The 13,607-nt window shown below is 39.0% G+C and overlaps 1 protein-coding gene across 2 annotated transcripts in view; it reads left to right on the top strand.

Moving 5' to 3' along the window:
- LOC138708697 (uncharacterized) overlaps positions 1-12,245 on the top strand; it is a 43,278-nt gene extending 31,033 nt beyond the window's left edge. For both annotated transcript variants that reach the window (XM_069838797.1, XM_069838796.1), the window contains 3 exons: positions 952-1,155; positions 6,788-7,100; positions 10,629-12,245. In XM_069838797.1, the coding sequence (XP_069694898.1) occupies positions 981-1,155; positions 6,788-7,100; positions 10,629-12,198 (2,058 nt within the window). In that variant the 5' untranslated portion in view covers positions 952-980 and the 3' untranslated portion in view covers positions 12,199-12,245. The remainder of the gene's footprint in view (positions 1-951; positions 1,156-6,787; positions 7,101-10,628) is intronic.
- The last annotated feature ends 1,362 nt before the right edge of the window (positions 12,246-13,607 follow it).

Below are 13,607 nucleotides of genomic sequence, written 5' to 3'. Positions count from 1 at the left end.
GCCGCTAAGTAGCTCTGGTCGTAGTTTCAGTTTGATTTATTGCAAACTGTGAGTTCCGTGGACAAAAGAATTTTTTTTAATACCAAAAGTAAACATTTTGTTCATTGCTCTATATTTTCTAACACAAAACCGGATTGTATTTTGTTAATATCTTTCACGTACGGTGTGTTCCCTATCATCTGGTGAGTAATAACATATTTTAATTTCCATGATTTTTTCGAATCTCTAGTTTTGGGAGCCACGTTTGTTTAAGAGTGCACCTTCTTGTACCTTTGAACACAAAACATCATGTGGCATGGGACATGTTCCAGAGTACACGACACTATCGGTTTTTGTTTTTTATATTATTGTAAGATCAAGTCACGAAGTAAGTCTGGAGTTAAGAGGTCCCCAATTGATCCGGATGGCTTGAAGAAAGCTGTTGAAGCAGTTATTGCTCCTCCAGGAAATAAAATCTCAATCAGAGAAGCCTGCTCTGGTTTATGATGGCAAATACGTTTTAAATACAATTGTCAGTTTTTACAGCTATATTCCCACCTACATTCCATGTGTTCCAACTTACAAAAGGATATGTTCCAAGGTACACGAACCTGTTGTATCTTTGAACACATTACATATCAATTCATTTTATTTTTTTCATCCTTGTAAAACAGGAAAATACATACAGGAAGTTATAAAGGTATCTTCAATAATTATTTCAAGCATTTTTCATTTAAAAAATTACATTTCACAAAATTAAAAATAAAATAAAATAAAATGTGAAAAATGTTTAAAGGTACAACAGTCTCCCCTACAAACATACATACATACATACTATACGTAGGCCTACATACACACTATACATACATACACTTTTTCACATAATCTTTTCTTTCAGCATCCGAAGCTACACACGAAGGTATTTTTTCATATACAACGCAACGCGTAATCTGTATTATTTCACTTGGACAGGTGCGGTGGATGAAATCCATGTGATCGCCATGGTCGGACTCGGACTAGGGGCACAGATGAAGCCCTGCCTCCGCGTTGTGGCCCTCATCGCGTGTGTGACCCTGGTGTCCACGTTCTACCTGCTGGGACCCAACCAGCCCATCCAACTTATTCGCTCTCCCATTCTGCCAACCTTCATCGGGGGGAACAACACACTCACACCAGGTAAAACATCAACGAGTCGTTAGACCACATCACTTATTAATCTGGAATGATAGTTGTAACGGATCTATACAATACTTTTATCAAACTGACAGATTAACTATCTCATTATAGATTCAGTTATGAAATGAATGATTTATTTATATATTTATTCATTTATCTAATAAATCATGTATAAACATTTTCTTTTCATTTCTAATCCTGCAAATCGAAGTAGCATCCACTTTCAAAGATATGCACCAAGTGACGTAACGAATACCATTCAGATGAAAAAAGTGCAGCTTAACTTTACTGCGCTGCTCACTTAGTAAAATAATTTACATTTCTACCGACAACAGAATAATTGTTACAATGCAGAAAATGTTAAATTCGTAATGAAGTTGAGCAGGTACTACAAATCGTAGCTCTGATATTAATTATATGAGAACCTTTAAAGAACTCTGGACGTTACATAGACACGAAAGCCAGAATTTATCTATCTTTTCTGTAGGCTGCTCGTAAATACATTTTCCCACAACAGAAAACAGCATAACAAATTTTAGATAGCAAAATAACAAGATAATATTCCTATTTAGAGAACAAGGCAAGCGTTACAAAGAAATCGTGTAACAGACAGACCAGAGAGGGCTGGGACTGCAAGTATGCGTTGCCATGACAACCACTCTTGGCGCTACTATTTTTATACCACGGAAAGGCCGTTCATGGAGGAGACTGAGGTTTTCAAAGTTTCAATGCCTATCATTTCGGGTATTTACATAACTTACTCATGGAGATTAAACTACGCGTCATCGGAAAAAAGGAGATTTAAGGGTCATACATTCCATCTAGAAGGTATCTGCAACACCTCCAGTCTCCTGGAATTCATTGTCAAGGTCATGGATCAGAGAACATGCACAAGGGAATCTTTCCTGATATCGTCTTCCAACTTCATTTGTTAACACATAATTAATTAACGTACATGAACACTCGCAATGCAACAGTATGTAAGTATGTATCCCATTGTAAGCTAAAATTATAGGCCTAACCACAAACACACGACAGCAACTCAGATTCATGTGATAGGTAAGTAGCTGGATGGACGGACGGGCAGACAGACAGACAGACAGACAGACAGACAGACAGGCAGGCAGGCAGGCAGGCAGGCAGGCAGGCAGGCAGGCAGGCAGACAGACAGACAGACAGACAGACAGACAGACAGACAGACAGACAGACAGACAGACAGACAGACAGACAGATAGATAGATAGATAGATAGATAGATAGATAGATAGATAGATAGATAGATAGATAGATAGATAGATAGATAGATAGATAGGAGATTTATTCGTTCCATAATATTCTTACAGTTGCTTCACAGCATAGAATAAAGAACGGGTCCAATGTCCAATTCTTATGTTTAACACATAAAAATGCAAATGTGATGAGTGCCTTGGCCGAGACTGCTAGTGGCATACAGCCTATACTACACAATTATTATTGCTTGCTAACAAAAATGTCACGTTTCGATTTGGAGATAATTCACTCATCCAAAATAAAGAAAAAATTATGACTCCGCAAAAATTAGATTTCAAGATTTTCACGGAAGTATTTTCAGCATCACTGACACCGAAAAAATCGTTCTCACTAGCACACACTCCCAGCAATCTTTCTCTTCCTGTCTCCATAGCGATTTCTTTTAAGCTATTTTAAGTTCATATTCAATATCCAACAATTAATTCAAGCGGAAAAAAATCTGTTTTTTACTAGTTTCTAACATAAAGATATACAGTACTAGGTGGTGCAGCCAGTATCTCCTCGTATTCCTGAGTTTCTGACAAATTAATTATTTGCGTATTTATACCTACAACCAAAAACATCAAATAACAAATTTGGGGCTTAGAAATGTTTGAATAAATTACTTTGCAAGATTAGCGTAACCCTAATCGTTCTGAAAAGAGTCCAAGGAGGGCAGTTTGTTATGTATTTATTCACACTGCAAATGGGTGGCAGTGGTAACTAATTACACTCAATAATGACGATAATAAACACAATTAATAAAAATACAATTAATAATAATAATTACTACTACTACTACTACTAATAATAATAACAATAATAATAATGAGTAATAATAACACTTAAAGTAAATCTAATTTGTATCTTAAACCTAAGTTCGAACTAAAACCCACGAGTATGATATGTTCATACCTGCACAAGTACCTTTCAACACTACACTCATTTCGCTGTCAACTCACTCACTGCACTGGAACTACGACACATTTCACTGATTCTATCCTGATTTCACTAACACTTCAAAAACATTTCACTGTTCAAATACTTTGCACTGCCACTATAAACTATAAAGCTTCACTGACAGAAACACACTTCTTCACTGACACAACACTTCAGTAACAAATATAAATTACACCCTTTAAATAGCGTGTATAATATACTACCGTCTATTAGTAAAGTCCTTAAGCCTATTTTTAAATACATTTTTGGTTATTGGTAAAGCCTTTAGTAAGTCTGCAGGTAAAGCATTCCAGTCCCTGATAGTACGATTGAGAAAAGAGAAGTTTCCTGTGTCCGTCCTCTGTCTCCTTTCCCTCAATTTATATGAGTGGTCGTTCCTTGAAGAGTTTTCCTTGCGTCGTCTCCTCACATATTTATAAAATTCCCCCACCCGTTTTGTTCACCTTCGAAAAGTTTATTCAGATAATTTATTTTCCTGCGCTACCCTCTTCGTATTAAGCAGTTGTTTCGATAGTTTGTGAATTTTGTTTGTTTTGCAAGGCTTTCCTTGCGCTGGCTGTAGGATTTCCTTAGTTTTCTCTTCAGTTTCCGTATGTATTTATTACAATATTTCGGATCGGGATTGTTTGATAAGCGTTTAACCGGGATAAATTTCTGTATTCCTGTTAATATAATCTGCTTGAACTCCGCCCAGCATTCTTCTACACTACTGCCCTTCACTACCCATAATGAGTACTTTTCTCTAAGATAATTTTGGAAGCCTTCTCTGTCCGCTTTGTTATATTGCAAGATATTTTTGTTCTTTTTTCCGCTTTGCTTGTACTTAGCATTCCATAATATTTCAAGAATTACCGCGTCGTGGTCACTAATACCTGGAATCACTTCAATATCTGAGACTATTTCTGAGGGTCTTAAAAGAAATATGTCTAGTAAGGAATCTCCCCTTGTTGCCCTATCTGTTACTTGTATTAAGTTGTGTTTCCAGATGAGTGAGTTTACTACTGACTGAGCTTAACCCATCCCTCCCTCTATTGCACCCTGCCAGTTTACCTGGGGCAAGTTTAGGTCTCCCGCGACGATAACATATTGATTGTGAATGTGTCTAATTTCCAACATATCTCTTATTTTACGTAGTACGTTCAAGCCGTCTGTCTGAGTCCTGTATAAACCGATGATGTGTAATATGTTTCGCGAATAATCATATGCTATGTCTACACCCAACATTTCGAACTCTGAGTCTTTAAAATTTTCAGCGCTCTGCAGGCACTCCTCCCTCTGTTCCTACGTGGTCGCGTCTGTATCTTACATAATCGTTTCTAAATACTTCTGAGTCTGCTACTTCGCTGGAAAGCCATGATTCCGTTTCTATTACGACGTCAGGATTATGCGAATCTACTAGGTTCCCGAATTCAACTGATTTATTATAAACACTTCTACAACTGACCTGCAGCACTACTAAAGACTTACCATTACATGACATAATATTGCTGATCCCTGTTGGTTCCGCTGTGGCCGACGCTACCGCCTCCGTCTCTCCTGTTGCCGTCGCTGTCAATCCCGGTCGTTGCTCCTCTCCGTTGCCGCCGCCCTCGAGAACAGCGCTCCTAGTTCCGTCGCTCCTCTTCGATTTAGATGGACTCCGTCACGTCTCAGGTCCCCGTCACCGATCCACGAATGTTGCTCCCGTTCTATCTGCCACCCAGTCGAATGCCTCATTGATTCGCCCAATCCGAGTCCAGTGAAAATCTCTTCGCCGCACTATCCCGCTGATAATTATCTTTGCCTGGGGGTGCAGCTCCTTCGTCCTTACTGCCAAATCGTACATATGTCCCTTAACGTACCCAAATCGTCGCCTCAGGTCATTGGTCCCCACATGTAATATTACAGTTTTCTTGTCCCTTTTCTCCTGTTGCTCCAATTTGTGTCTCACTTCGTCGGCTCGTATCCCCGGGCAGCACAGCACTTCGAGGTCCTTATTTTCTGTCCCACATGTCGCACCATGGAATCTCCTATCACCAATATCTGCTTCTCTTCGCTCGCCTCCCCGTGTAGTTCCTCGCGTAGTCGCCTGTTCTCTGCTTCCATCTCTCTCAGCCGTTCTTCCGTCTGCTGCAGCTTTCCTTTCAGTTCCGCCATCTCGTTCTTCAGCGACTCAATCTCTGTATCCGTCCCTCATACATTCCCTACACCGCCAGTTCTCCTCAATATGCTGGTCCCTCTTGAGTTCTTGGCAGCTGAAATGAAACCACGTCGAACAGGTGCTGCACAGAAGACCAGACCTCAAATTGTTCCTGCATACTCCACACTTCACAGGTCCTGGGTTCAGTTCCACTCCTCCAATCATCAACAGCATGGCTAGTATCAGGATCACAAACCTGCTCAGTGTCGGTTCTGCACTCCCCTGGCCCGAAGCTGCCGGAATCCACTTCACCGCCCGCGCCGCCCAGGTACCGATCCTCGCCCGGTACACTGCCAGTTCACATCCCAATCTACCTGCTCTCTAAAGGAGCGTACACACTTAGCGAACGAACAACGAACGAATGATGAAGCGAAATTTCGTTGTTCGTTCGCTGATTATCCGCAATAATGGCAGACGAAAATATAATTATAGCAAGTGCAGCCGTTGTTATTATAGGCAGTTTAATAAAAGAAAGTTAAAAAACAAAATGCGATGGTGGCAGATGCCACTCTACGAAAGTCGCAATCAATATAATTTTAAATTTTTAAATTTTGCACGTGTTTGACTCGCCTACTTCACAGCTGAACATCTTTTCAATAGCTTCCCAAATATCATGTTTTCTTACTTTATTGGTGGTAAGTAGAATGCTTGGGATTCCATAAAGTTTCCTGCTCCCTATATGCATTAATAAGATTTATACCAGCGTCTTCCGTCCACTCGTTTCGACATCCTGTTGGTGAAATTGAACTAAGCGCTGCGTTCCGCTATGAACTACAAGCTAGTGGCAAATCTCGTCCACAACGAATACCAACTTCCTTTGATGTACTGACAAACGACGGATCACTTCCGAAGGCAAACCAAACGATTGGTTTGCCTTTGCTGCGACGTACACATGTTCCGATTTCAATCAGCGAATGTGTTCGTTTGTCGTTCGTTCGTTGTTCGTTCGCTAAGTGTGTACGCACCTTAAGACAACCTGCTCTCGAATCAACTGATAGTTATAATCTCATTATGAACACCCGATGCAGTTCCCTATTTCTATCATAAATAGAAAAGTAATAAAAGCGATTACAATACACGAAGACCGAACAGCTACAGCAGTATATTTTATTGAGAATTAATATTATAGAATCTACACAACTACTTAAATCGAATTTGAGTTTTACTAAAAATATTGATATAAAACATCTCTCATGCTCGTGCCCTTACAACAATTTAATTGCAGTTAAGGAAGGCTACTTGGTGTGGAGTCCAAGCTGTCAGATCCCAGACATGGACCCCCATCACGAATCAATCAGGAAACTGCTGAAGCCTGCGGCGTCCATAGTGTGTTCACCATACGGCCCACTCACGTACATCAGCACGCCCACCGCCGCCCACGCCGAGAGCAACTGGAGCGCTGCCTACGTCCTCAAGATCGACCCCGGGATGGTGCCGCACTACGTGCCGGACAAGCAGAACTACACGTGCTGCTACGCCGACGTCACCCGGGCGACGCCTGACACGAAGAACAACCGCACGGTTGACAACAAGTACAAGTAAGTATGATCAACATCAGCTTAGCCTTGGAGTATCACAACATTGCTTGGTAGGAGGTTGTTAACGTTTGTTATTTGTGCTTATAAACACCGCGCCTTGAATTTTGCGGATTTGAAGAAAGTTGGCTGAACACGTGTGAACTGCGCGGCAGAATTTGCAGGAGTTGAGCCATACTTTTTTGCCGCGAAGTGTACCTAGTGTTCTTGACAGCTACGGTACATTATTTTTCAAACGTAATTTGTCTTTGCGCTCATGTGTGAATCGAACAACTTCTTGGTAATGGTCCCTATTCGTGCTGCAGCATCCGACATGCAATGGAGCAATGTTTCCACTTTTGTGTGGTGAGCCAGGCAACTAGCGTTCGATCATAGACAATTATATAGTGATGCATTTATTTATACCAAATAACATGGCATTCCTCCTTAACTGTTTGGAATTCGACTCGTGTTCATGTGTTTTCTAAATCGCGAGAATTTTTTTTTAAGAATCCTATCCCAAAGTTATGACCTTTCTTTGACAAACACTCTGTATAATTATACAGAGCGTTCGCCTACGGATGGGGCCAGGAAAGCGGCCTGCCTGCGGTGTCGCTTGCGAGAATCATCTATCCGTAAGCTTCCGCTTTCTATACTAATAGCATGCACACGAGAATTTTTCTACATAGTACTAACCTTATTATAGGCGAAGTTGGAAGTGATGTCCATCTGAATCCACACATTTCTGGCATCTTTTAATAAAATTATCATTCACACGAATAAGTTCGTCTTCGGTAATTTTCCTAATCTCTCTTGTTATATTCGCCTTCAATTCATCTATGCTGTGAAGATTATTCCTATAGACATTATTTTTTAGAGTTCCCCACAAATAAAAATCGCACACTGTAAGGTCGGGGGAACGTGGCGGCCATAAGTCCTGAGAAATAATAAATACCATTGAGTTTCTCATCATCTGATAACATTTGGAAAAATGGCGCGAGTATTAGAGAGCGATATCTTTGTGCATTTACTGTGTCCTGAAAGAAAATGGGCCCAATAATTCGCTTCGCTGTAACAGCACACCAAACGCCAACCGTTTCGTCATGCAATGGAACCTCATGAATTAAATGGGAATTCTCTATATTTCAATACCTATTGTTTTGTGAGGCAACATGACCTCGTGAATGAAACCACGCCTCATCAGAAAAAATTATTAAATGAGGATCCACAATACTTTGTAAAATCCAATTTCAAAACTGAACTCGTTTTCCATCGTCTCTAGGCCGTAATTCATGCACGATACTCACTCTGTAATACTTTAATTTTAAAAGTTTAGCAGCAGTAAAGACTGATGTTTTTGAAACACTAACTTCCTGTGAAACACATCTTAGAGATTTATGAGAGCGTGTAAATGATGCACTGATTTCATCAATTTTTTCTTCTGTCAATACTCTTCGTTTTCGCTTAGGAATTGTAGCATTTATCGACCCTGTTGTCCTTAATTTGTTAACAAGACGTCTAACAGTTTCTCTACCCTGAATTGGAGCACCCGGATATTTCACTTCAAATTACCTACGCACCTCTCTACATGACTCTGTTTCACATGTGCATCATAGATAAAAACTCTCTGTTCAAGAGTGAATTTTGCATTGTTCACAAATTTTACACACACGCTGAATATTTAAGCAACTGTGTCAAGAAACACTGCAACAGCTGGCTCACAACTGATAACTTGTGAACATTGATTGCGCTTTCCTGGCCCCACCCATAGGCGAACGCTTTGTAATACAGCGGTTCTTGAACTTCGAGTTCGTGGACCCCTTTCATATGATTAGCATTTTGCCTTGCTCCTTAACACATTAACTTCATACTTTTATTTAGAGCCAAGATAATATTTTCATCTATATGATCTATTTACTTTTCACTTTAAAATTATTACAAACTCAAGTTTAGTTTACAAACTTTGCAAAATTGTTGTTGTTGTTGTTGTTTTCTAATGCCAGGCGTTTGACAAAGTCATTTGACCTCTTGCACTCCAATATTTTTCAAAGATATTATCATGACCAGCCACTGAAGCACAGATTTTGAGGTGTTCCGAATCCATTTCTTGGTTTGAGTTGCACAATGGACAGTTAGGGGACTGATATATTCCAATTCTATGCAGGTGTTTGGCCAAACAATCATGGCCTGTTGCCAATCTAAATGCAGCTACAGACGATTTTCGTGATAAATCGGGAATTAACTGTGAATTTTGATGCAGAGAGTTCCATTTTTTCCCTTGGGATTGTGTTATCAAATTTTGTTTGTTGAAGTCTAAGTATGTAGATTTAATAAATCTTTTCACAGAGTAATACGTAGATTTAGTAACAGGTCTGTAAGTAGCAGTGCTGCCCTTCTTTGCTAAAGCATCCGCATTCTCGTTTCCCAGGATTCCACAATGGGAAGGTATCCATTGGAATACAATTCTTTTATTGAGTGATATTAATTGAGAGAGCATTTTAGTTATTTCTGCTGTTTGAGATGAAGGTGTGTGTCTAGAGACTATTGATAGAATAGCTGCTTTGGAGTCTGACAATATAACTGCATTCTTAAATTTATTTATGTGGCATAGAAGATTCCTGAGACTTTCACTTATTGCAATGATTTCTCCATCAAAACTTGTTGTTCCATACCCAAGAGATCTATAAAGTGAGAAGAGACAGCATGTAACACCTGCACCGTCAGTGTATAAATGAAGCCAGTTTTGTGGAGGGTATCTAATATTAATTGTCTCTAAAGACAATTGTTTTAGTATTTCAGTGTTTACTTCTGATTTCAGTATTTCTTCTGTTAAATTTAGATTATATTCCATATTTAATAGAGTTAAAGGGTTTGGTTTAATTTGTAGGTTTTCTTTTAAATTCGGGATATTGATTTTCTGTTTTAATTCTTGAACAATGGATATGAAACTTTGAGTTTTCAATCTACAGAGAGGACTGTATGAATGCCAATTGTTCCCTGGTAATCTAATAAGTTTTTCATATTGAATCAGTGCTTTTTCTTCTATTGTCATTTTGATGCTGTTAATATTAGTGAGGAATCTCATAGAATCTATTGGAGTTGTTCTGATTCCACCAGTAATGAGTCTGAGAGCTTGGTTTTGAACATATTCTATTTCGTTTATGAAAGGTGAAGTAATTAAAATTTCTCCGCAGTATGTTTTGATTTCACTTTGCAAAATTAGATTTGTCAATAATATAAAAAAATTAGCTTACAACATTAATAAAATTAAGATACATTAATTTATTGGTGAGATTTCATAGTACGTACAGTATGTCTACCTTAAACTTTGTACAGAATTTTAGTTCACAATTCTTTGATATACATTACATTCGCATAACAAGAAACGTAATCGGACCTCCCTCTATCTACTTCATGTATGATAAATGGTAAAATGATGGCATGGGAAACATGAGTACCAAGTACTCTCAGGAAAACCTGGCTCAACACAATAGAAAAATACGTACGACGATTACTTGGCATTTCAGCTACTAACAATGAGTTTTGTTTCAGCATAGCCAACTGTGTGATCTTCGCCAAAGAAGTGGTCCTGAAGCCAGAATCAGAATTTATACTAGTCAAGTGCAACATCCAGAAGAAAGACCACACAGCAAAGGAGGTGTACAGCAACATGCATGCCACTGTGCCGATAAAACCCCAAGTAAAACATAAATTGCTGTCAAATCACATGGCTTCAACAGCAGACAGCAAGTTAAACCTCAGTGTTCTCTTCGTAGGCATTGATTCAATGTCTCGCCTCAACCTCATGCGAACGATGCCCAAAACAATCTCACACCTTCAGAGCAGTGGCTGGTTGGAGCTGCAAGGCTACAATAAGGTGGCCGATAACACTTTCCCCAATCTGATGGCCATTCTCACTGGACTTTCATTCGACCAAATAAAGAGCATGTGCTGGCAAACAAAAGATTCGCAACTAGATCTCTGCCCTTACATATGGAACGAGTTCAGCAAAGAGGGTTATATCACGGCTTTCGGAGAGGACGTAACTAAGATGTCAACATTTAATTACCATAAGACTGGGTTTATTAATCCTCCCACCGATTACTACCTCAGACCATACATTCTAGCTGCAGAAAAGAAACTGAAATTAAAGACCAGAGACCAACTAGACATATGTTTGGGCCCAACATCGACCACTGAACACATGCTAAGGTATACTACAGATTTCGCGTCCACTTTCAGACACGCTCTTTATTTCGCCCTTCTTTGGATCAACAATCTTAGTCATAACAACCACAACACACCAGCGGCCATGGACTACAGATTTTTGCAGTTTTTTAACGAACTAGCAGAAATCGGAACTCTTAATAATACGCTTGTGATTTTCCTCAGTGATCACGGTATGCGTTTTGGGAAAATTCGAGAGACTCTTGTAGGATGGTTCGAAGAACGTTTGCCCTTTTTCTACATTTGGATCCCGGAGCAGTTTAGACAAAAATATCCTGAAATGTACAAAAATATTATAACAAACAGGGATAGACTGACCTCACCATACGATGTTCACGAAACCCTCAAAGACATTCTAGTACCAAACCGTGATATTCCAGCAGTAAGAACTTCAAATTTCACACACAATGTAGCTAGCAAAAGTGTTGGGTGCCCGAAGTGTGTGAGTCTCTTTCAGGAAGTCAGTTACAACAGATCTTGCGATGATGCTGGAATAACTCCCCATTGGTGCACATGCAATCAGTATCAAACATTGTCCACTGATGGTGATGCAGTTCAAGAAGCTGCAAAATTTGTGTTAAACGAAATACAAAGTAGACTGCACAATGCAGTAAATAAAACACAAAAATCTAAAAAGTGTGCAGAGCTGCAGCTGCTGCGTACTGTGAACGTGCGTGGCAGAGTGCAGAGCGAATTGAAAAACAAAGACTATATCATGTTGATCGAGACAGTGCCAGGTAATGCACTGTATGAAGCAACTGTTAGAGAATTTGAAGGAAAAGATCACAAATATCAAATACTTGGTATTATCAGTAGGATAAATGCTTACTGGAGTACAAGTACATGTATAAGTGACCCTATTCTTAAAATGTATTGCTATTGTATTAATTCGTAATTTAATTAACATATTCTTATTAAAATATGATATTTAATATGTTCCTATCTCAGCCAACTATGATTGATCTGCCACTTCCTCCTCCCCTCAGCATACGAAGTTGTATCAGAGTTTTATATCAACTGCACCAAAGAGCCTTGTGGAAAAGTAACAAGTGATAGTTATTTGTAGTCCACACGTGTGGAGTAACGGTCAGCGCGTCTGGCCGCGAAACCAGGTGGCCCGGGTTCGATTCCCGGTCGGGGCAAGTTACCTGGTTGAGGTTTTTTCCAAGGTTTCCCTCAACCCAATATGAGCAAATGCTGGGTAACTTTCGGTGCTGGACCCCGGACTCATTTCACCAGCATTATCACCTTCATCTCATTCAGACGCTAAATAACCTAAGCTGTTGATAAAGCGTCGTAAAATAACCTACTAAAATAATATAAAAAAAATAGTTATTTGTAACTTTTTCTCATTTCATGTAGTTCCTATTTGAACACACAACACGGTATTTGAATAACAGCTTTCAGCTTCAGTGAGAAGTTCTTATGAATTTTACACCTACACTTGTCCTTTTAGAAAATAAAGTATCTCTCTGGTACTTTGCCAGCTCCGTACAGAGTTTGAAGGGTGCTCCTATCGTAATATTGTCGTTTCAATTATTTATTTATTCTGGTACAGTTAAGGCCACGAGGCCTTCTCTTCCACACTACCAGAAGTGAAATACACAATGAAACAATGACAAAAATAGTACCTAATATTAATAGTCATACTTTATATAAAAATAATTTTCATGCACATTAACAAGCTTACATAGGCCTATAAAGAAATACTGACTAAACATGATAAATAATTGATTTACAATTCATATCCTAATTCTACTTTATGATAGACCTAAATGACAATTTATACAAACACACAGAATAACCTATAAAAATCGTCTAACGCTCACAAATCAATTTCATGTAAAAGTATGTAATTCTTAATTTTTAATTTAAATTGATTAACCATTCGGCAATCCCTGACCTAACGAGGTAAGAAGTTCCACAGGCAACAAACTGACACTGTGAAAGAGGATGAACAGAAAGAGGTACGGTGACAAGGAATGGATAATAAGGCCTGATGTTAAGTCCGTAACATACAATATTCAAAGTGAGTTCTCAGATATTTTGGGGTAGAAGTGAATAATATTTTAAACAAAACAGTTAAAGAATGTTCTGTCCTACGCTCCTTTAGGCAGACCCATGAAAGAACTTCAAAAGATGGTCAAATTTACGAGTATTGCAGATGAAGTGGACACACACATTATGAACACGTTGTAGTCTTTCAACTAAATTGACAGTTATATTTGTCAAGAGAGAATCGCAGTAATCAAAATGGGGCATCACTACTGATTGAAAAATGTTTCTTTTTATGGAAAGGGGCAG

This window comes from Periplaneta americana, chromosome 11 (genome assembly GCF_040183065.1).
Source record: "Periplaneta americana isolate PAMFEO1 chromosome 11, P.americana_PAMFEO1_priV1, whole genome shotgun sequence".
Classification (NCBI taxonomy): Eukaryota; Metazoa; Arthropoda; class Insecta; order Blattodea; family Blattidae; genus Periplaneta; species Periplaneta americana.
The sequence above is the reverse complement of the archived record's forward strand: the minus strand, read 5'-3'. Positions and strand labels throughout refer to the sequence as shown.